At 37.0% G+C, this 25,060-nt stretch overlaps 1 protein-coding gene across 1 annotated transcript in view; it reads left to right on the forward strand.

Annotated features, from left to right (window-relative positions):
* C5 (complement C5) overlaps positions 1 to 25,060 on the forward strand; it is a 135,303-nt gene that overhangs the window by 26,113 nt on the left and 84,130 nt on the right. The window contains exons 10-19 of the mRNA XM_069073787.1: positions 3,758 to 3,873; positions 6,241 to 6,426; positions 10,740 to 10,943; positions 11,403 to 11,612; positions 11,749 to 11,901; positions 15,917 to 16,046; positions 17,201 to 17,263; positions 19,595 to 19,789; positions 22,854 to 22,944; positions 24,584 to 24,657. Of these exons, the coding sequence (XP_068929888.1) occupies positions 3,758 to 3,873; positions 6,241 to 6,426; positions 10,740 to 10,943; positions 11,403 to 11,612; positions 11,749 to 11,901; positions 15,917 to 16,046; positions 17,201 to 17,263; positions 19,595 to 19,789; positions 22,854 to 22,944; positions 24,584 to 24,657 (1,422 nt within the window). The remainder of the gene's footprint in view (positions 1 to 3,757; positions 3,874 to 6,240; positions 6,427 to 10,739; positions 10,944 to 11,402; positions 11,613 to 11,748; positions 11,902 to 15,916; positions 16,047 to 17,200; positions 17,264 to 19,594; positions 19,790 to 22,853; positions 22,945 to 24,583; positions 24,658 to 25,060) is intronic.

Genomic DNA, 25,060 nt, shown 5'->3' on the forward strand with positions numbered 1-25,060 from the left:
ATTTTGTAGAAGGCAGTGATGGGTAATAAGACTTAAAAAAAGTAAGAAAGGTCAATGTTGTAAAGAACTTTAAATACCAAACAGAGGAGTTTATTGATCTTAGAGATACCAGGGACCCACTAGATTTTTTTGAAAAGGGGGAGGCAGAAAGAGCCATGAGGCAAGACCAGTTAGGAGAATATTAAAGTAGTCTAGGACAGAGGTGCTAAAAGCCTGAACTGGGTAGTGGTTGTGTGAGTGCCAGGAAAGGCAAGAGATGTGGGGGCAGAAAGACAAGTGTTGGCCAATTGAGTGGATGTATGGAATAAGTGAGAGTTGAGAGATAAGTGAGAGATAAGAGACAGTTGAGGATGACACAGATTTTGAACTCCAAGGATTGGGAGGATAGTGGTAGCCTCAGCAGTAACAGGGAAATGTGGTAGAAGTATAGGTTTTGTGAGAGAGGTAATGAATTCTGTTTGGGCATTTTGAGTTTGAAACAACCATAGGACATCTAAGTTGAAATTTCCAATTGTCAATTGATAATATGGGACTGGCATTCCAGAGAGAAACCAGGCCTAGATATATGAATCTTGCCATCATCTATGTAGAGATTATAATCAAATCCATGAGAGCTAAGGTCACCATGTCAAAGACTGTAGAGAGAAAAAAGAAGAAGGCTCAGGACAGGGACTTAGAACATACAGTTAGTAGCTGTGATATGGACAATGAACCAATGAGGAGTCTGAAAAGAAATAGACAGGCAAGAGAATCAAGAGAAAAAAAGTGTCACAAGGATCCAGAGAGAAGAGTATATCCAAGAGGAAAGAGTAGTTAACAACATCAAATGCTGAAGAGAAATTACGAAGTATAGGGTTTAAGAAGTCATCACATTTGACAATTAAGAGATAATTGGTAACTTTGGACAGAGCATTTTCAGTTGAGTGACGAGACTGCAAGCCAGATTATAGAAAGTTTAGAAGAGAGTAAGAGGAGAGGAAGTGGAGATACCAAGTAAGAGTAGATGGCTTTTCTTTTTAAAGAAAGTTTACCTGAAAAATGGAGGGGAGATATAGGACAATAATAAGTAGGAATGGTAGGATCTAATGAGTTTTTTTTTTTAAAGAATGGGAAGACTTGGGCATGTTTTTTATACTACAGGAAAAGAACCACTAGACAGGGATAGACTGAATAATAGAGGGGGTGGGGGTGATAGTAAAGACAATCTGCTATAGAGAATGAGAGAGATGAATACATAGAGGGCTTGACCTTAGTCAGGAGAAGAGTCACTTTTTCCTCCGAGGAGAAAATCATGGGGGATGTTTTCAAGTAGTAATAAAATGAGAAAGAGAAAAAAAAAGATGTTACAGCAACTGGCCTAAATTTCCTTGTTAAAGTATGAGTCAAGGACTTCAGCTGAGAAGGTACTGGGCACTGGTGCTATGGAAGGCTGTACTCATTACTCTACTAAAATGGATCTTGTTAGGAATACCTGCTAATTTTTCCTAGTCAAATCCAATGGCCATTTATGATCTTCTTTGTACTATTTGGGTGAATTAGCTTTCTGTGTCCACCTCTTTTTTTTTCCCCATCCAATCCCAATTTCTCTTTCCTTGAAGGGAAAGATCACATCTTATAATTCTTCTGCATCCCCATCATAGAGCCTCAAGTATAGTAGGTGTTAAATTAGTTTTTGTTAATAGTTCTTGTTATACAACTCATTTGACATTATTGTTCAACCCTTTTCTTGAAAGTCTCTCTTTCCTATTTGTATTTGTTTCCTTTCTGAACCCCATCCATGAAGGTTTAGTCTTTGACTCTCTGTTCTTTCCCTTTTCATTTCTTCATTCAGAGAGCTTATTTATCCTCCTTGCTTCAATGATCTCTATGTCACTAACTTTCACATTTACATTTCAGGCATTGCTTTTTTGTCACCTTTTTTCTAACCCTAGAGAAAGGACATTTGAATCACCTGAAACTTACCATGTCATACTTGAACTTGTAGATAGCCTACTGCCACAAGTATCTCCCCACTTCAGCCTATCCTTTGCTCAGTTGTCAAAGTGTCTTTCCTGAAACCCAAATCTGGGTCATCCCCCAACTTAATAAACTCCAGTGGCTCCCTATCACCTTCAGGATGAAATAAAGAATCCTCCATTTAGCATTCATAACTTATCCACTCCATACCTTATACTCCTCTTCCTCCTACCCCCCACATACTCCATGATCCAGTGACTCTGGCCCCTTTGCTGTCCCTCAAATAAGATATTCCATCTCCTAACTCTGGGCATTTTCACTGACAGGCTGTCCTCCTATATCTAGAACTCTCCCCCTCCTCATATCTGCCTATATGACTCTTGGCTTCCCTGGATTTCAAGTCCCATCTTCTAAGAGAAGCCTTTCCCAGTCTGCCTTAATCTTAATGCCTTCTCTGACATTTTACCCATCTCAGCCTATACGTATCTTGTTTGTACATGGTTTTCGTCTCCCCCATGAAACTGTGGACTCCTTGAGAGCAGGGACTACCTTTTCCTTTTCTTTGTGTCCTCATCTCTTAGTACAGTGCCTGGGACACAGTAGGCACTTAATGGATGCTTATCGAATGACTGACTGATTGCCTTTTTCTTCTAAAACTGCACCTCTTCTCAATCTCCTCATCTGTTAAAAGCACTACCACTCAGTATGTCCACACTATTATTAGTTTTGCTTAGATATTAACTTGGAATTGATTGTGTCATTGGTTGTTTCATCCCAATGGTTGGAATCCAGTTGTTTTACCCATGTGCCTTCCCAGCTGAACAGTAAAGTTGTTGAGTACAGGAAACTTGTCTTCTGCTTTCCTCATTTATTCAGCTAAATAGCCAATGAGTATTTACTAAATGCTTACTATACTCTCAACATTGTGTCCAGTACATCAGGAGAGATACAAAGAAAATAAACATATATGCCTTGCACTGATGGAACTTGGATGAAATAACAGAAAAATGGCTGGATTTTTAGTCAGAAGACCTGAGCCCAAATCCCAGCTCTGCTATTTATGATGTGTATGACCCCGGACTAGTTACTTAACCCCTTCTGACTGATTTCCTCATCTCTAAAGTGTGAGGACTGAACTAGAATTAAGATCCCATCCAGCTCCAGATCTATGTTCTATCAATCAGTTGATCACTTAATCAAACATTTTATTAAGCATCAGCTATGTGTCAGACATTTTTCTTGATGCTGCCATGAAGGATCCTACCTATTGTTCCTCTGTTCTATGAATGGGAATGACATATACTGAAACAGCTATGGTACAAGATTGAATATAAAAGTCCCAGGAGAGAGGTATAAAATACAACATTAGTTCAACAATTCAATAAACATTTATTATTAATTATATACAAAGCATAGGGCTAAGCTAGGCATACCAAGACAAAAAAAATGAAGCAATCCCTGGCCTCCAAGAGCTTACATTATCCTAGGCTCTACTATATGTAAACAAAGGAGGAAGGAACTACAAGTGGCATGTGGGTCATGGAAAGCTTCATGAAAGATGGGACATTAGAAGTGAGCATTACACTAATCATAATGCATACAATGAGGTTATATATTGAGTAAGTGCTTAATAAATGTACAAATGGTTGATTTATTGAACAAATGAATGAATGAATAACTAAATGACCGGACCATATGCATATGGAAAATAGAGTTGGAGGGAGTATCCGTTGTACATTATGAAAGTAGCCTAAGGATAGGAGATAGTGCTATTTATAAACGCTTCTTGATTGATCATTAGGTGGATTTTATGAAGAAGCTGAAATACCTGGAATTAAATATGTCCTGTCTCCCTACCAACTGAATCTGATCGCTACTCCTCTTTTCCTGAAGCCTGGGATACCATATCCCATCAAGGTGAGGTGATTTTTGAATATAGAGTCATATTTTAAAAATATATATAGGCAGCTGCTTCTGCCTTAGTGAGGAAGGCAGTGGAGGGGGGAAGGAGTAGGAAAAATGGGGCAAGAATCTAAAGAAATAAAGAGTGAAAAAGTGGCCATGCAATATAGCCAGTTCTCTTCTGCACGGAGTTTTGTTGTTTAGTCGTTTTTCATTTGTGTCTGCTGCTTTGTGACACCATTTGGGGTTTTTCTGGAAGAGATACTGGAGTGGTTTCCCATTTCCTTCCTCAACTCATTTTGCAGATGAGGAAACTGAGGCAGAGTGAAGTGACTTGCTCAAGTTTACCCAGCTAGTAAGTATCTGAGGTCACATTTGAACTCAGGAAGATTAATCTTCCTGACTTCAGGCCTGACACTCTTGCCACTGTGCCGCCTAACTGGCCCTTTGCACAGAGTAGCTGTGCACACACACACACACACACACACGCACACACACTCACATCCCTTCTAAATGGAATTAAATTAAGGGTGGAGCAAGAGAGGAAGAGCAAGGAGTACCACTAGTCCTGCGTTCTCTAGGACAGGGAAGGGGGAAGGGAAGGGAATAAGCATTTACTACAGGCATGGGAAAACTCTGGCCCAGATCCAGCCCCTGAAGCAAATGCTAAGAAATAGCATCAGATATGCTGGCAGTTATGAAGACTCCATATCCTTTAAAAGTCTTTAGTAGTAAATTCCTATAAAGCCATTAAGGTGGAAATGCTTTCAGGGAAAATACAAGGCTTATCTTTCTTCTCTCTTTTCTGTTTTTTCATTCTTCCCTCATTTCTCTCTGAGTGTGCCTTTGAATGTGCCTCTTTTCCTGTATGTATCTCTCTATACATGTATTTGTATGTGTCTGTCTGCAGGCCTCTCTGCCCCTCTGCCTCTCTCTGTCACTTTCTGTGTCTTTTAGTCTCTTTGCTACTTGTTTGTCTCACCATGCCTGTCTCTGTCTTGCCTTCCTCTTATTTCTTTATCTCTGTAGGTCTGTCTTCCATTCTTCCTTCCTACCTTCCTCTTCCCTTTGTCCCTTTCATTTAAATACTCAGAATACAGAGCTGGCATTTTTATGAGCTGAATCAGATTTATTGGCTATAATGTTGTAGGCAGCTAGGTGGCACAGTGGGTAGAGTACTGGGACTGGGGCTGTGAAAACCTGAGTTCAAATATGGCCTCACACACTAGCTGTGTATAACCCTGAGAAAGTCACTTAACCTCTTTCGGCCTCAGTTTCTCCAACTACAAAATAGGGATAATAACAGCACATACTTCCCAGGGTTGTTGGGAATTTCAAATGAAATTATGCTCACAAAGCATTTAGCACAGTGCCTGACACATAGCTTTTAATAAATACGTATTTCCTTCCTTATATTCCCAGTCTTTATTTTAAAAACAGATGAGTGGAATGTTTTCTATTTTTCTTCTCTAAAAGATGACCCCAATTAGCATCCTCTTTCCCCCCCAAAAACCCTTTCTTATACTAAATTGTTTTTGATATGAACCTCCCTCAATCAGTTTTTTTTTTAAAAAGGTAGATTGTTGGGTCTCAATTGTTTATAAAAAGTTTTCTATTTCTATTCTAGTCAAGCTCTTAGCCCCATTATGGAAACTTAATGCATATTTGCAGGGGAATAAGATGGAAGGGGGAAATTCTTTCATTGTTATAATCAGGCTTGTCTCCCAAGGATTATGTTTTCCCTTTCACTCAAGACTAAACTGGGTAAAACAAAGACTGCTGCTGCCAGGTATCAGAGCTGCTTATCTACTGATCCTCTATTCCAACCTTTTCTCATTATGAAAGTCATGTTGTACGAGGGCAGTATTTATTATGTGACCACTATGCTGCTGGTTAAAAAAGCTAAAAACACTCCCTGCCTTCCAGAAGCTGATAGTCTAATAGAGGAGACGAAATGTCAACAACAAAGTGAGTCAAGGGAAATGATCATAAGTGAAAGCAGTAAAGAGAATACTGAATCAGGAGTCAGGAGGCATGGGTTCTAATACTGGTTCTGCTACATACTTGGGCTGTGACTCTGAGCAAATTATTTTACCTTTTTGTGTTCCATCTTTCTAATCTGTAAAACATAGGGAGGAGGTTGGGCCAGGTGGTCTCTAAATTTCCTTCCAGTTTTGCCATACTATGAAATACTATCGAAGTCCCCAAGACAGAGGGTCTGTTTAAGAATTAAATAGTTTCTCTTGCTATAAGTTGAGGATCCTTCTATTTAGTCATATGGTGAGCAGTTTGTCCTCTAAAATAGGAAGATAGAAGAATGGTTAAATAAATAGGGGTTTTATAATGGATTTAAAAATGGATTTGGGCCCTTCTGGCATACAGGTTCAGGTGAAGGATCCACTCGACAAGTTTGTAGGAGGGGTTGCGGTTACTCTGAATGCAAAAGCAATTGACGAAAATCAGGAAGAGACCCAAAGAGAGCCCCTGAGAAGTACCACCCATCAAAATAATGGAGTAGCTTTGTTTGTGGTTAATCTTCCATCTCATGTGACAGCGCTGGAGTTTAACGTGAGTAGAATTCTCCTAACGGTTGTGCTTTCTAGTACAGTATGTACTTTCTGACTGTGTGTTTTGGCTGGTGTGCAAAACAGATGGGAAATTTTTATACATGAGGCAAGTGAACAGCTCTGCGATTTTACATTAAACATGTGGAAATGGGAGCCACAGCTTAGTTGGCTGAACAAACCTTAAGGGGTATAAATTCATCAAATGTACTTGGTAAATGATTTCTCCTATTGCCACCTCCTGTCCTTATGAGCCTCAGAAGAAGTCTGATGAAATGGTGGTTATGAAAAGTGGAGTTTTAAATTCTAAAATGTTATAATTCTAAGTAGTAGATTCTTTTTTCCATTAGTTGTTCCTTACCATGATGGGGTGGGGGGAAGGGGAGAAAGTCTAAAGGATCTTTCTGTCTCTTTCTGTCTCTCCTGTCTTTCTCTTCTCTCTATCAGTCTGTCCTTCCCCTCTCAATAACATGAACTATTTTTTCCTTTGATCTTGATCAAGATTATCATCTTAACCAGCAAATATTTACATTTTAAGATGCAAATAAAAAATCAGCAGAATGGGGGCTGGTAAACTATAATGCATTAAAAAGGTAGTCTGAAGTCAGTTTGTATTTCCTTTCTTTTGAGAAATACTGCCACTTCCCACCCCTCCCCTGAAAGCAGGAGTATGCTGGAGCCAGCTGCAGCTAGCTTGTAAAAGCTGATTGTTAAATTTTCAGTGAGAGCGATTACACCTCAGAAATAAGCAAATGCTATAAATCAGGGCTTGATTTATTCTTTTGTTGATTGTCTTGACTTAAGAAAGTTATGGAGAAAATGTCAATAAGGCAGATTAAAGTTAAAAGTGTGTGGTGGGTAGTTGACATGGTTGCTTCCATAGATAATATAAAGTATATAAAGTGCTGTGCAAATTTCAAAGCACTATATAGATATCAATTATTATTATTAATTATTATTATTTTTCTTACCCAGAAAAATTTTGATCTGGCTGCTCTACTCTGTGGGGTTTAATAAATAGGCATGATCACCTTCCCCTTGCCAGTTCTGAAGAATCATAGGTCCATAATGCCATAGATTTAGAGGAAGAAGAAAACTTAGAGACACTTTAATCCAAAGTTTTTTTATTTTTTTGTGTATCATGGACCCCACTTTGACATTCTGGTGAAGCCTATGGACCCCTTCTCAGAATAATGTTTTAAAATGGATGAAATAAAATGTATATGATTATAAATTATATGACAGTTATATTACCAATTTTACAATATATTACCAATTATATTACAATGTAGTTATTAAAACATTTTTAAAAGAAATACAAGTTTATAGATGTCAGATTAAAACCACTGATATAGTCCCCCTGCTTCTTTTGTAAATGAGACCCAGAGAGGTTAAATGATTTTCCTTAAGTCCCAAAGTTAATAAGTAATAAAGCTATTAGTCCAATTCACATCCTCTAATTCTACAATTAACCTTCTGTAGAACCTTCCTACCCACCAGAAGAACAGGTATAAGAGAGCTGGAATGGACCTTAGAGCTAATTAAGTCCAATCCCTTCGTTTTAAAGATGAGTGACCTGATTCCTAGGCAGCACCAGGCCTGGAGTCAGGAAGATCTGAGTTCAAATGTGGCCTCAGACACTAGCTGTGTAACTCTGGGCAAATTACTTAATCCCTATTCACCTCAATTCTTCATCTGCAAAATGGGGATGCACTGGAGAAACAAATGGCAAACCATTCTAGCTTCTTTGCCAAGAAAACCCCATGAGCTCACAACAACCTGATGCACAGAGGTTAAAAGACTTGCCCAGGGTGACACAGCTAGTAGTGTCTGAGGAAAGGTTTGGATCCAACTCTAGTATCCTATAAACTCTGCCACGATGCACTGCTTTTTTAAAAAAGCTTTTATTTAGTATTTTATTTTTCCCCAGTTACATGTAAAAACACTTTTTTACATTTGTTTTTAAAACTTTGAACTTCACATTCTCAACCTTCCTTCCTCCCCCCACCCCATTGAGAAGGCAAGCAATTAGATATAGATTATACATGTGTAGTCATGCAAAATGTATCCATGATAGTCAGATACACTACTTTTGATAGTTTGCCAAACTTTATGTTAGGAATTTTCCTCTCTTTCAACTTCACCTGTCTCTGATATTTTAGATTTCTTGGGCCTCTCCTCACATTCTTTTTTTTCGTCCTCTGTGGCCTTTGTTAAGTTACTTTAATATTAGAGTTTGACCAGCTGTTAAAACAATGAAACTATTATTTTTTCCTTCTCTTTCATATGAGGTGTGAAATCTAAAAATTAATACAGATATAGATATTTGAATTATAAAAGATACATTGGTAGAAAGCATTAACATCATAGTCTCCCCTTCTTTGCATTTTTTTCAAGTATTTTTGATTACTCTCTCCTTCCTACTCCCCCCAGCCCCCATATTGAGCCAAAAAAAAATCTATATAGCCTGGCAAAACAAATCCCTATGTTAACCATGTCCAAAAATGCCTGCTTCTCTCTGCATTTTAATTTCATCAACTTTCAGTCAGGAGGTGAGTGGTATGTTTTGTCTTCATTCTTTTGGACTCAGTTTATCATTGCATAGATTAGAGATCTCTCCCTCTCTCTCTCACACACACACATACACAGAATATCAACAGTTTTCTATATATCCATATTTTTATAGATCTAGATATGTATCTATATAATTAAAAATAATAATTAAAATAATGTTAACCAAGTTGCAGAATGTAAGAGGAATCTGCATAAATTATCAAAATTCCTCTCCCTAGTTAGATTTATACCAATATATACATATATGTAGATATCTATGTGTGTATACACAGAACTATAGATAGATCCATATCTATATATGCAACTTGGGTGAAATTATGAATTCAATTAATTTTAATTGACTCTCTAAGTACATCATCATACCATCTGTAAAAAGCAATAATTTTGTGTTCTCTTTGCCTAGGCTTATACCCTCAATTTCTTTTTCTTGTTTTATTCCTATTGCTAACATTTCCAGTATTACATTAAATAATAGTTATCATAATGGTCATTTTTGCTTTACCCCAATCTTATTGAAAAGGTATTTTTTTCTGTACTATATATAATGTTTACTCTGGAATTTAGGGAAGTATTATTTATTATATTGAAGAAAGGTCTGTTTATTCCTATGATTTTTAGTTTTAATGTAAATAAGTATTGAATCTGTCAAGAGCCTTTTCAATATTAACATAAAAATAATAAAGTTTTTATTATTTATATTAACATGGTTTATTATATTTCTAGACTTCTTTATTTTGAACCAATTCTGAATTCCTCTCATAAAACCAACCTAATCATATTGTATCATCTTTCTAATCTGTTATTTTAATCTACTTGCAAATTTTATTGAAAATTTCATTATTGCTAAATTTATTTCTACTTGTTGCTAAATTTAATATTACTTGCTAATATTTTATCAAAAAACTTTACATCAGTATTCATCAAGGTATTGGTCTATATTTTTCTTCCTCTGATTTGCTTCTCGATTTCTTTATTAAGACCACATTTGTATATTTGTATTATAGAAAGAGGTTGGTAGGGTTCCTGCTTTTCTTATTACAAACAGTTTATGTGTCCCTAGCACTTAGCCCAGCACCTCTCATATAGTAGGCACTTAATAAATGTTTATTGACTGACTGACAGCATTGGAATTAATTGTTCTTTGAACATTTAATAGAATTTTCTTGTTAAGTCAGCTAGTCTTGTAGTATTTTTCCCCTTTGGGAGTTTATTTATGGCTTGTTCAAAGCTTTTTTGTTATTGCATTATTCTCGCTGTTTTTTTTGTTTTGTTTTGTTTTTTAGCAATCGGGGTTAAGTAACTTGCTCAAGGTTACACAGCCAGTTATTTCTGGGTGTGGTGCTGAGTGTCTGAGCCCGGGATTCGATCTCCAGGTCGTCCCAACACTGGAGCCGGTACTCTTACTCACTGAGCCACCTGGCCGCCCCTAAGCAATTGGGGTTAAGTAACTTGCTCAAGGTTACACGGCCAGGTGTTTCTGGGTGGGTGCTAAGTGTCTGAGCCCGGGATTCGATCTCCAGGTCTTCTCAACACTGGAGCCGGTGCTCCCACTTGCTGTGCTACCTGGTCGCCCCTTTTTTCTTTTTTTCAATCTAAGTATGCATTTATTTCCTCTATATGATCAATTTTACTCCTCTTCAATTGTTGCAAGTTGCCCTTTCTCATTAAAAATTTTGTTTTTCTAACATTATAGTCTTACACCTTTTTGTAGACTCCTCACCTTCCTCTTTTTTCTTTCATTAGGTCAGAACTGAAGACCCTAATCTTGCAGAAGAAAACCAAGCTTTCAGAGATTATAGAGCAGTAGCATATTCATCCCTCAGCAAAAGTTACCTTTACATTGACTGGACAGAAAGCTTCAAACCTTTACTTGTGGGAGACCACTTAAGCATTACTGTTAAACCTAAAAGTCCATATATTGACAAAATAGACTTCTATAGTTACTTGGTAAGTATAGCAAATGTCTATTTAGTTCCATGGGGCATTTCACTGTGTTCTTAGGGAATAGCTTTAAAATGACACATTACAGGTAAATAACTTGACTAACTTTTTTATCCTATTTTGTCTGACCTGGACCCAGGACCTCTTTGTGTGAAAGGTTACATTGTAACTTAGTCAATTATTAGTCAGTAATAAATATTGAGCACCTAGTTATGACCTAACATTTGTCATTCTCAAGAATCTCATTGTTTTAGTGATAAGAATACCACAAAAGGAATTAATTCACACTTTCACTACAATAGTTACAACGTTGATTAGAGAACCCAAGTCCTGTACATTTAGTGAAAATTGGTGATCTTTATTTTAAAAATAAATTAACAAAGGCTGTCCCTTACATTTGAACAGTTTTATGAGAATGGCAAGCCTCACTCTAAAAGCTATATCTTTATTTTTTTTCTCTTTTAGGTTTTATCCAAGGGAAAAATAGTTAATTTTGGGACCAGAGAGAGGCTTGAACATTTATCTTATCAAAGTCTAAATATTCCAATAACTCAGGACATGGTTCCTTCAGCCCGGCTTCTGGTCTATTACCTTGTGACAGGAGAAAACAGGGCAGAGTTAGTAGCTGATTCAGTCTGGTTAGATGTGGAAGAAAAATGTGGCAATGATCTTCAGGTAAGTATCTTTAAGTCTATTTTCTTCAGGAGCCAGCTCTCCACCTCAGTGACCAATCTATGTATATTGATATGGTTCTCTTCAAAAAATGTGGTCTTTTATGGGTAATCTTTTCTTGTTTCAAATTACCTTTCAGGTTCAGCTGTCAAGAAATGAAAAAGCATTTACTCCTAGACAAATCCTCTCCCTTAATTTGGTAACACAGGAGAATTCCTGGGTTGCTTTATCAGCTATGGACATGGCTGTCTATGGAGTCAAAGGAAAACTCAAATCCAAGAACGTGAAAAGTGTAAAGTATTGTAATGCATCATTCACAGGCTTGTAGTGTGTCTTAGGACTGTGTTTCAGAAATAATGTAATTATAATAATTGCTATTAGTGAATAACAACAATCATTTATATAGTGCTTTAAAGTTTATGACGCCCTTTACAATATTATCATATTATCTCATTTTATCCTCACAATAACTCTGGGAGGTAGCTGATATTATTATCCCCATTTTACAGAAAAGGAAACTGAGGCTGAGAAAGGTTACATGACTTGCCCACGGGCACATGGATATTAAGTATCTCAGGCCAGATGTGAAACTTAGATTTTCCTGACTCCAAGTCTCGTGCTCTAACCACTGGACCACTTCTTGTGGAGTCCTTAAGATCAGATCATATAATTGGAAGGGACATATCTTTTAGTCCAGTCATCTACTACATGTAGTATTTTGCCCCGCAATATTCCCAAGAATTAAGGAAAGGGTAGGGAATAAGGAATGGAGGGGGATATTCTTTAATTTAAAAATTTGGATTTTGAGGAAAGAAGAAAGTATGTGAGATCTCAGGAAAATGAAGACATTCTGAGAGTGAGGAGCTGAAAGGAAAGGATATGTGTGAGCAAAAATTAAAAGAATATTTAAAGAGACTTGGTAACAAAGTGATTACAAGATTTGGTGATATCCAATGTAGATGACAACATAAAAACTGTTAGATATGTAAGTAGATTTATTTGGCCTGAGAAATCCTGTTAGTATTTGTACATTGATTAAATCCTCATTTGAGTAATTAATTACTAATTTGAGTAAACCTCAAAGTTCTATTTTTTGTGAGCTTATGTTGACACATGTTGAGTTTCCTCAGGAAAATCCTCTCCTGAAAAAACAAACAAACCTGAGAAGTTGTTGTTGTTTTCATTATTTATCTAGCAAAGTGATGAATATGCCAATTCCTATTAATTTAATTTCAAGGATTTTGCAATATTTTTACTTGCTTTGTTTAAGTAAATATGTGTTGGAATAAATAAGGCCTTTACTAACTCCAGCTTCTTAAACAAACATAAAATTATTTTGTTACTTCCCCAACTCAAAGTGTAAATCAACAAGCTGTAAGAGACAAGTCTATTCTCTATTAGAGTGGGGTTTTGCATCAGTCTGAGAGATGCTGCTGCAATTGAATGGGAAGCAGGGAAGATTTTAGAGTGGAGGTGTGTTTTGGACACTTCTTTTGGGGTAAGGGCTTTGGGCCTGTTATTTCACCAGTGTGGAGAACTCTCAGTATGGAAAGCTATTCTGATGATAGCAAATAGGCAATTCATCTGTAATTTATAGACCTAGAGAATTGCACAGGGAACTGATGGGTCAAATTACTTGCCCAGGGTCACACATCCAATTTGTGTTAGTTAAAACCAGTTTTTCCTAATTATAGGACCAAATTCCTATTCACTATACCATGTTGCCTCTTTATGCCGCAAAGGAAGCATTATGGTTATAAAACACTCCCTGAAACAGATACTTACTTTATGGCTTTGAGAAGGAATTAATCACCCAAACTAAATTAAGATTCTTTCAAGTTCTAAAATTCTGTGGTATACACTCTCTTTTACCATTCTATGACACACACTTGTTTCCAGCTCTAACATTTTATTTTTATAATTTATTATTTAGATAAAACATTGTGAATTCCTCAAATACTAAAGATATCTACATTCAAAATTAAGAAAGTAGTTTCCTGTTATGAGAATTTTTTGAAATGATAGTTTTTTTGTATTAACTGACTAGTTCAGTTAAAGGCAGGCCTGTGGAAATCATCTTAAGTTATAATACTTTCCTTGAGATTTATTGGTTTATTGAGCAGGGGGGTTTGTGTCACTTAATTATAGAGTATGTGGAGAGGAATAAGGTCTGAGAAAACTGGAAAGGTACTAAGGGGGCATGTTATGAAGCCAAGCACAGGATTTTATATTTGATCCTATAAGCAATCCTAGAAACCATTTTTCAGTCAGATCTGACTCTTCATGACCCGATTCAGGGTTTTCTTGACAGAGATACTGATTTACCATTTTCTTCTTCAGCTCATTTACAGATAAAGAAACTGAGACTAACAGAATTAAGTTAGTTGCCTAGGGTCACATAGCTAGTAAGTATCTGAGGCTGCATTTGAACTCAGGTCTTCTAGACTCCAAGGCCAGCACTCTATCTACTGTGCCACCTAGCTGTCCTAGAAGTATAGGGAGCCACCAGAGTTTATTTTCTATTTTTAAATTTATTTTTGGAGGGGGGAAGGCAGGACATTTGGGGTTAAGTGACTTGCCCAAGGTCCCTTAGCTAGTAAGTATTAAGTGTTTGAGTCTGAATTTGAACTCAAGTCCCCCTGACTCCAGGGCTGGTGCTCTATTAACCTGGCCACCCCCACTAGAGTTTACTGAATAGGGGGATGATATAGTCAGGTATGGACTTTAGGAAAATCACTTTGGTAGTTAAGTACAGGGTGTACTGAAGTGGGGAGAGACTTGAGGCAGGGAGATCAACCAGAAGTCTATTGAAACAGTACGGGCATGAGGTTTTGAGGGCCTGGACCAGAGTAGGTAGCTGCAGTGTTAAGAGGAGAAAAGGAAGTAAAGAAGATGAGAACTCTGTTGCCCTTCTTTCCTTAAAATTTCCTAGGACACTTTGGATCTCTCCTTAACCCCTATCACACTCCTTACATTATATTTATCTGTTTACATATTGTTTATCCCTCCAATCCCAAGGTAGTATATAATTTCTTTGAAGGCAGGGACTGGATAGTTTTTTCATCTTTGACTCCTCAGTTCCAAGAGAAGGGCCTGACACATAGCAAAAATTAAATAACATTGGGTAAATGAAAGATGTCAGAAATTACTCTGTCCTTTACATTTTCCAAGGACTTGTGGGAAGACAGCCAGACTAGGAATCAGAGGACATGAGTTCAAATTCTGACTCTGACACTTGTTAACCACCATGACAGTAGACAAGGCAATTCACCCTGCTGAGTTTCAGTTTTCTCATATGTTAAGTGCAAAACTTCTCTTCCTGGGTTACTGTGAGAAAAGGGTTTTGTTAAGCTTAAAATTCTATACAATTCAAGTTCCCTGAGACTATAGAGAAATTCATTCTTTGTATTTCTATCTTTGGAACTTGTACACATAGCAATTGTTTTTGTTTTGTCCAGAAACCCTAAGGGTCTTCTCCCAATTTGATACTTTTCTCTTTTTTGGAGTAGGCCAAACTAGGCCATCTTTTGCCTCATTTCTTTCCGAGGTTTAAATCACTGAATGGGTGTTGCCTCAGAGAAACGATCTGAGAAAGACGTTAGCTTAAAAAGGTCAAGGGCTCCCACTGTATCTAGAGGTATCTCCAGTCATCCTGGGCTATGTCTTGCACAGGACTTAGATGACCCTGGAGGAGAGAGTGAAGTGAATGACTTTGCACTGTTCTCCCTCACTTAAATCCAATTCACTTGCAAGGCAAGACATCACCCTTCTGAAGTCTTTTGTCCACTTTGAGAAGAAAGAACAAACAACTGTTTTATTGAGATTCCTAGCCTTTAGGACCTCATGTGCATAAATACATTTGCCCTGAGGCTTCAGGACACAATGAAAAAAAGAGTGCATTGACCTGGGAGTCAGAATACCTGGGTTCTGATTCTAGTCTTGACACTGACTAATTTATATAAGATGTCCCAAAAGTCTTGGTTCAGTTTTAAGTTTTAATAGTTATGTAATAAATTTATTATATTACTTTAATATCAATTAATTGTTAATTATCTTAATATCAAGTATCTTTATTTGTATCATTACTACATTTATTTATATAAATATTAAAGCTTAATAAAGCTTTAAAACAAAGACTTTTGGGACACTGTATTACCTGTGATAAGACACTTCAACTCTCTGTAGCTCAGTTTCCATGTCTGGAAATGGATCAGATAATTTATGAGGTTCTTGCCGGACCTAAATTTTCAGAATCTATGAAACTTTCCCTATTAAAATCAGCTCATGATTCTGTCTTCCTGTCACAGGCAATGCGAATTTTTGAAAAAAGTGACCTGGGGTGCGGTGCTGGTGGAGGTCAGGACAGTACAGATGTATTTCATTTAGCAGGACTTACATTTCTCACCAACGCTAATGTAAAAGACTCACAAGAAAATGGTAATGTGTTCATAATATATTCTATGATTGCATTTGGATTTATCTTTTTAATGGACCATGATTTTATTGTTTTTAATGGTTTCATGGTAATGGAGACAAGGAAGAATATGTCATACAAAGACTAGTTAATGGAAGGAGAGATATTTAAGCTGAAGAAGAGCAAATCAGGGGAGGGACATAGTAGCTGTCTTCTAATATTTAAAAAGCCATCATACAGAAGAGAGATTTTATTTGTGTTGCTTAGACCCACAGCACGAATAAGGAATACTGGGGAGGAAGATGAAGAGAGGTACATTTTAGCTGTATAAAGAAAAACTTCCTGACAGGGCAATTCAAAAGTGAAATCAGCTGTCTTGGAAGGTCGTGGATACCCCTTGACTGGGAATTTTTTTTTTTAGCAAAAGGCTAGACAAACCTTTATTGGGGATATTGTAGGAGAATTTCCTATTCTGATGTGTGCTGGAGCAAATGATCTCTTAGGTCTCTTTCAGGCAGAGGTATACTGGTCAATGATTAAGAATTGACTCTCTGAGGGGTGGCCAGGTGGCTCAGCGAGTAAGAGCACCCGCTCCAGTGTCAGGATGACCTGAGATTGAATCCTGGCTCATATACTTAGCACCCACCTAGAAACACCTGGCCGTGTAACCTTGAGCAAGTTACTTAACCCCAATTGCTTAAAAAAAAAAAAGAATTGACTCTTTGAGAGAAAATGCACCCACAACCCACTTTAGAGTTTAATTTGTATGATTAGCATTTTCTCTAACACTTTCATAAAGCTAGACAACCAACAAATCAATAAATCAAGCCCTGGTTTGAAGTGTTTGTTATTTTTGAGGTATAAATGTGCACACCGAAAACTTAATAACCTACTCCTGAGGGCTGGTTTGAGATTGCTCCAGCATACCCACACCTCCAAGTCTAAGATACTGTGGCATGATCATAGCAGTGAACAAACAAATACGTGTATGAATGAACAAATAAATAAATGAAAAATAAAATGCAATTTTTACCCTAGACTGAGGTATTTTTCTACAATGATACAGTTTATGATGAAAAACAAATCTTAACTTGACATATTGAATGTGATTTTAAAACAGATAATTTCATGAAAAATGTATTAAAAAATTTTCCCTCCCTCCCTTTTTTAAAAACAGATGAGCCTTGTAAGGAAATACTCAGACCAAAGAGAGATTTGAAAGAGGAAATTGATAAACAAGGTACTGTGGAAATTTTGTTGGATTACAAAGAATATATGGTTGTATAATTTTGAAAACTGGATACATTTTAAAATTATATTCCCCCTACTTCCTTATTTATAAACCTAAAAAGTAAGATTCTCTAGAAACTGTCAGAACACTTCCTCCTGTGGAATCCTAATATGGATTTAAGATGAATTAATTACTTAATTAATATACTTAGATCCTGTTTATCCTAGCCTTTGTATAATCAATATTAGACAATAATTAATTAAAAATTTACTTTAATGAAAGTGCTATGTTGGGTGCTAGGAAGATGCAGAGATAAATAAGATATGTCTCTACTGTCTAGGAGTTTATAATCCAGTAATGGACAGAAGACATTAACATAGGTAAATATAATAAAAATTAATTTATAATTAGTTTATAAGAGCTATATGAAGTGCTAGGGTATATCAAATAATCTTCTTCTTGCTAAAGGAACTTGATCTGGGAAAAATAGTCCTAGATTACTTGAGTCTCCACAGCTTTATAAAGTTTAGGTCTTGCTCATCTCAAAAAATTTCTCTCTTCCTTTGCAGCTAAACAATAGTTAAATCCAGCTGTTCAGCAGTGCAAGTATTATAATGATCCTGATTTTATATGACAGGACTAACATTCAGGGAGGTTAAATAACTTGCAACAAAACTATGTCCATGTGCTAGTAAGTTGCACACACTAATATGTGTCATTAGCAAATAAGTGGGACAACTGGAATTAAAAACAAGGTCTTCATTGTATAGCATGAGCTGGTTTGGGGAGCTCTCTTCAGAGACATGGGTATGGTGAATCAACACCCTGAGCCATACTACACTACTTGTCCCAATCTAGTGGGAGGTGGGAAATCCAGGAAACCTTTATACTTTTCTAGACCTCATCTTTCTTTTGGATATCTCTACTCTAAACATCCTCCTTCCAATTGCCTGTGATCTCCTTCCTTCTCTGGAATTTTTCCAATTCCTAGAACCTTTCATACAAGTAAACTCTCATGCCCCATGCAACCTCACAAATTTGTGCCTCCGCTTGTGGACGAGGTAGGAAACACATCAGATACACCTGAGTAAGACTTCCAACCCAGGCCTTTGTCTACATCATGGAACTTCCTTGTTGTATTGGGTAGAACCAGGTATCCTTGTATAGAACTTGGAAAGATGACAAGGATCTGCCATAATTTGGTTATCAGATCAGGAGGGTGGCTTTCATAGCATCATTGATCCCCCTCCTTCTCCTCCTCCTCCTCTCTTGCTCTATGAATGAAGACAAGTCTTTAAAATAGATTTTTTTAAACTACCTAGAAAGAAATGGACTTCATAGTCTTTTTAAAAAAATCCCTTTAGGATCTAACTCTATAAAGCCTCCTAAGGTTGCTAATAATAAAAATACTATATATTCCTCCTCTTCTTCATCTTCCTCCTCCTCCTCTTTTTCCTCCTCTTCCTCTTCCACTTCAGGAAAGTAAGTAAAATCAGGACAAAGTTACCAGCAGCTCCACTGACACATCCATTTCTGGTTCAGATTCCAACCAGGCAAAGTGTATGTGACTGCTGGTGAGAAGGGCCTATCTCTCCCTATCTCCCCTTACCAAAATGGTAGGCAGGAATTTAGTATACTGAAACCCTGTGGTTTTCAGACTCTCCAAGTAACCTCAGCTATTCGGTAATCATCAGCATGCCATGCAGGGATGATTTTAATTGGTTGCTTTATCAATGCTGTTTGTCCTAATGCTGACTGATAGTTTAGTCAACCAGAGACAGAGATTAAAGACCATCAGAGAATGCTAGACCCTTCCTTTTCTTCCTCTCTTGTGATTAAATGCAAGAAGGTCCAGGGCAGCAATCTGAAGATGCAGAGTACCCACTGCCCCCGGAATGCCAGAACAGACAGACTAACAGAATTCTTCCACTCCTAAGAGTTCTTTATTGCTCATGCTACTTCCTAAGTACAGGAGTCAGTGTAGGGATGGGAAGAGATCAGGCAGAGCTTCCCCCTCACTTCTGAATGTTCCCAAATGTTCCAGTGTTGTTATATCTCTATTACCTCCTAGCCATCCCCACAGGCTGTCTTCTTGATGGTTCTTTGAATGTTTAAGGTTAATATTACCAGGATTAATGTTAAGAGAGACAGTGGAAAGTCCTGGGGTAGAAATGGGGAGAATCATGGGGGAGCACATGGTATGATTTGCTCTGAGCCAGAAGCCCCTTGAGGAAGCTCTGTTTATATTTGACATCTGCTTTTCTGGTAAGGAACAAACATGTATAGCAGTTTAATTAAAAATGCATTGAGAAGTAAGGGCACATCTGTTATTGATTACAGCTGCTAAGTACAGAAACCGCCATGTTCGAAATTGCTGCTATGATGGTGCCCAGAAAAGCCTTGAGAACTGTGAACAACGGCTTGCCAGAGTTAAAGAGGGAAAGTATTGCACTGAAGCATTCAAGAATTGCTGTGTTTTGGCATCACAAATACGTTTTGAATCCAATCATAAAACTTTGTTGCTGGGAAGAATTTGTAAGTTCAAAAATTTTATACTAGTTTTAAGCTCAGAGTGGGGAGCATAGAAATGGCACAAAGATAAAAAATAATGGCAATAATAATAATACTAACAATAGACTAACACAGACCTTAGAAATAGATTATTAATAATGATAACTTACTTTTATATATTATGGCATGGTGTAATGTAATACCAAGCAAAGGCAACTTCCCAGGTTCAAAATACCAGCATAGGTGCTCTCTATTTTATTCAGTAACAAACCCAGAACAGAGAAGATCAAAACATGACATCATTCAAAATACAGCATTTACTAAGTGTGATTAAATCATCTCCAAGGCCTACCCCACCCCAGGACTTTCCAATCATTCAATCAATTACAAAGTCTCTGTTCCAAATACTTCTCCACCCCTAGGCTATACCTTAATTAAGTCCACCACAAAGCCCCTCTTCTCAAATGGAGATTAGTTTCCAAACATAAGTAAAATACATTCATTTGCTCAACCATAGAACACAAAAAGGTCAAAAGTTCCCCACCCCTGGATCACAATTGAATCTACCCCAGAGTTACATCAAGTTTAAACACAGCACTTAATACCCAAATGGAGGTCTTTTCTTCATCTTGACAGGAGGCAAGTTCTCAGCAATCTTAGTTCCTGGAGAGACAAGGCTTAGCAAGGCCATAAGATACATTGCCAGTCCCTTCATGAATTTATCCTCTGTCTGTAGAACAGTCCTAGAACCCCTGAACACATTAGCAAAGCCCTCTCCCAGGATTTCTGTAAACATACAACAAGAAAATCCTTCTTCAGGGCTTCTGAACCAACAGAAAGGCTCCCAGACCCCTGCAACAACAGCACTGTCCTTCACCAGTGGACAGTATTCATTCTGTCTGCCGGACAGTCTCCAGACCCCTGCAACAACAGTACTGTCCCTCACCAGTGGACAGTATTCACTCTCAGTACTGTCCCTCACCAGTGGACAGTATTCACTCTCTGTCTGCAGGACAGTCTCAGGCCTTCTTAACCAAATGCCAGGTTCCAGGACTTCTTCAACAGGACAGTCTTTCACCAGTGGACAAATCTGGCAAAATAACATCAAAACAGACAGACAAAGTACCAGCAAAACAGCCATGTCTCCTCAGTCCTTGGCAGCTCAGGGGGCAGGTCTCAAAAGTCCAGGGCAATTCAAAGCGGCCACCAGCAATCTCTTAGTCTCTCCCTCTCCACGAGGTGCTGCTTCCAAAAAGAACTTCCGCCTCTCTCTTGTCTCTCCAAATCTACATCACCAGCTCCTCCCACTTCAGGACTTTCTTTTCACATCAACAAGCCCATCCCACAGGTGGGATTAACAAACTCTGGGTTTTAATACAATCAATTTGAAAACCAAGCCAATACAGGGGAATCTTTAATTGCCATTACTATCACACATGGTCATAAAAGAACTTTTACAAACATCTCATTTGGTTTGTTTCTTGAATCAAACCTGAAAGATAGATAGGAGGGATATTATTATTTCCATTTTACATGAGGCTTAAAGTGAAAAGACTTTTGGATGAAATGACTTGTTCGGTATCATTCAGCTAGTAAACAGCATTGTTGAAATATAAAATCCTTCTAAATTTTACACAACTATACTGTTCTGACCTCTACCAGCACCATAACTCATATCACTTAAAAAACAAACAAACCTGAACTTTATTACTTATGCAAGAAGGCAGATTCATAAGCTGATTTTAATGGGAAGAGTTTCCTAGATTCAGAAAACTTAGATCTGGAAAGAACCTCAGAAACTGTCTAATCTATTTTGCAAATGTGGAAACTGAGGTCCAGACATCCAAAGTGTCTTGTCTAAGGTAAGGGTGTCTAAACCAGATTATCCAAGATTTGTTTCAGTTCCAAAAGTCTATGGTATACATTCTAAATTACACCATTCTTTAACCCACGGTTATGACTTGTTCAGCTCTAACATCCTATTTTTTATGATTTATTATTTGGATAAAATATTGTGAACTTACGTATCTCTACAATGCCATAATACTAGAGAATCCTATTATCAAAATGAAGGGGAAAATAGATTCAGGTTATGAGAATGACTTTTTGGAAATAGTGGTTTGATTCTATTTACTAGCTGATTCAGCTAAAAGCAAGCCTATAGAAATCATCTTAAGAGTTCCATTCCATATGGCAACTCTCATTAAGTGTTTATAGAGAAAGATTTCATATACGTTTATGTAATTGTCCTTTTGGTTTCTTGAGATTCCAAGCCTCAAAGACCTCATGTGAATAACATCACTTGATTTGGTTCAGGACAAAATGAAAAGAGTAAACTGGCTTGGGAGTCAGGAAACCTACATTCTAATTCCAACCTTGCCACTGACGAGTAAAATGGGTGTCCCAAAAGTCTTAGTGCAGTTTTAAGCTTTAAAAGATGGAAGTAAAGAGGGAGAGTGCACAAAGACATAGACACAGGAAATGGAAGTAGGTAAGCTTGATCAGAAAGTAGAATGTGTTAAGAAGTCAGTGAATAAGGAAAAAAAAAATGAATGTTGGAAAGGTGGTGGTTGAAAGGGAAAGTTTCTGGAGCAGATAAGAAGGGATGGGATTAGGGCTACAGGTAGATTGGTTAGCCTTGTCAAGAAAAGGGGCTGCCTCTTCCACCAAGACTGGAATAAAGGAGGAAGGATGGGAGATGATATTGAGGAATTTTGAGTTCTAGAATTGGAGAGACAAGGGTATACAATGGGTGGCCTTCATTTTTTGGGTAAAATATGAAGGGAGGTCCTTGGTTAAAGAGAAGACTATTTTGCCAACATGAAGTAGATAGTGTCAGAATCATCCCAGGTATATGTGACTGCCTTTATTCCAATTTCAAAATTATTGCATTTCTTAAATTCTGGGTGCTACTAGAAAAGAAATTTGATTTATAGAACATGTCTTTTTAAAATTTAAGTGATATCCTATTTTTATACTAAGTAAATGACTCATAGTCCAGAAAAGACTAATGATTAAGGCTAAAAAGTTATGTTTATATATAATATATTAATTTGTTTTCATGTATTTTGAATACACTCTATTTTAGATTTTAAGGCTCTGATGGAGATTGGCAAACCAGAAATTCGAAGCTATTTTCCTGAAAGTTGGTTATGGGAAGTCTACAATGTTCGTTTAAGGTATTGTAGTATTTTGATTATACTCTTAGAAATATTATAAGTATGCTAAGTATAATGGTCACAAAATTGGAAAGTCATTGCCTTAAAGAATGTATCAGCAGTATTTTTGAGAACAAAAAGCAGCATTCCCATTGTAATGTGCTTTTAAAAAAAAAGTCCATTTTTGGCCAGCTAGATTGTGTAGTGGATAAAGTAATCTGGCCTCAAACACTAGCTATGTGACCTTGGGCAAGTCACGCAACCCCAATTGCTCCCCCCCCCAATGTACATTTTCCCAACAGCCAAGTAGCTTGGTAGCATTATAAAGCATCTGAGCTCAATGCAGAAATTTCAATGTTTTTTGGGGCAGAGAGCCAACTCCCAAGTGTGACCCAAAGAAGATTATAATGTAATCGGAAAATATTTAACAAAATACATAAGAATACAATAGCGCAGAGATAATGATAATATGTAGTTTTCTAAGTCAATATGCAGTCCACAGGGGTCCTTACAACTCATTAATGGCCTCATTTTTTATACCTCAGCTAGATTGTATAGCTCAGGCTCAGTAGATAGCTGTAGCTAACACATACTCTCCAACAGTGAACTTTATCCACCTCAAATGTATAGATAGAATGTTAAATCAGAACAGACTTTGGAACATAGAGTGTGAGAGCTGTAAGGTGCCTTTAGAACACAGAATGTTATGACATAGAATATAGACTGTTAGAGACTTTAGAGATAATTTAGTTCAACTTCTTTGTTTTACAGTTGATGATACTGAGGTTTTGACAGGTGAAATTACTTTCTCAAAGTCATAGTACTCACAGGAGCATAAATTTAGAGCTAGAAAGAATCTTAAAGGCAATTAAGTCCAACCTTCTCATAAGGGAAATAATGCCCAAAGAAATTAGCTGACTTGTCCAGGATTGTATAGCTAGCAAATGCTTACAGTGGGATTTGAACACAGGTTTTCTTGAGTCCAAATCCATTGCACTACACATTATGCCACTCTGCCTCCATGAATTGATGGCAGAAACTAAGACAGAACCCAGATTTCTTTGTTGTTCATCTTGTCCTCTTTCTACAACACTGGAATTTATCTCTGTATATCCCATGCTATCTCTTCATAATTCATATATAAGGAGGAAATTTCCCTCCTAAGAAACGTAAGTCATATAAAATTCCATTTAACTAAGACACAAGGAAGATATTGTATTCTATTAACTGATTTTTCTTGTTCACTCAGGTTTGATGGGGAAATTCAGTCTTTCATCCCAGGTGGTTGAGAATATGACCAAAATATAGCATTCCATTTCCCTGACTTTAGCAAGTAAAGTACACCAAACATTCTTTAATATCAATTTGGTTGTTGAGAATCTCAAGCCATCCTTCAGAATAGGAACACATTACAAACCACACTAGAATTGAAGATAGAGACAATCTAGGAGAAAAAGTTGAATAAGTTCTAAAACTAGAATGTTGACCTAGAAGTTTTTTTCTCTTTTTAAAATAAATCCTTGGTATGAACTTGTCCACTTATAATTTATTCTTATCCTAATAATGGAAGGCAGCAAAATTCTAGGTGTTTGACAGCGTTGGGTTATAGATAGTTAAATTCCTATTCTATAGGAATGTCATAAAACATTTGAACCTTCAGGTACAGGTTTCCACTGACCCTACCTGATTCTCTAACTACCTGGGAGATTCAAGCTATTGGCATTTCAGACAAAGGTAAGCAGCTTTATCTAATTTACTTCAAACTGAGGTGTGTATTTTTGTTATCTCATAACATGTGAGTTTCCTTTTGGATAGTAATAGCTGACTCTGTAATATGCCAATTATTTTAAACGTAATTTTTATTATATACATAATCTTTGTCAATAAAAACATTAAAATAAACCAAGAGATAAAAATCATATCTTAACCCATAAAATCCATTATTTTTGGTGTGGCAAAAGAAAAACATATATGTATACACATATGTATATATGCATGCACACACATGTACATATATGTGTATACATATGCATAATTTTTAAATTACAAAATTACCTTTTAAATTTAACAAAGTAATAGTATCCCATTTGCTTCTATGTTTCCTTTCTATCTCTTTCCAGTCTATGACCTTATCAGA

Source organism: Petaurus breviceps, unplaced genomic scaffold (genome assembly GCF_028583685.1).
Source record: "Petaurus breviceps papuanus isolate PSGF00001 unplaced genomic scaffold, PetGlider_PUasm1.0 90879, whole genome shotgun sequence".
In the NCBI taxonomy this organism is placed as follows: domain Eukaryota; kingdom Metazoa; phylum Chordata; class Mammalia; order Diprotodontia; family Petauridae; genus Petaurus; species Petaurus breviceps.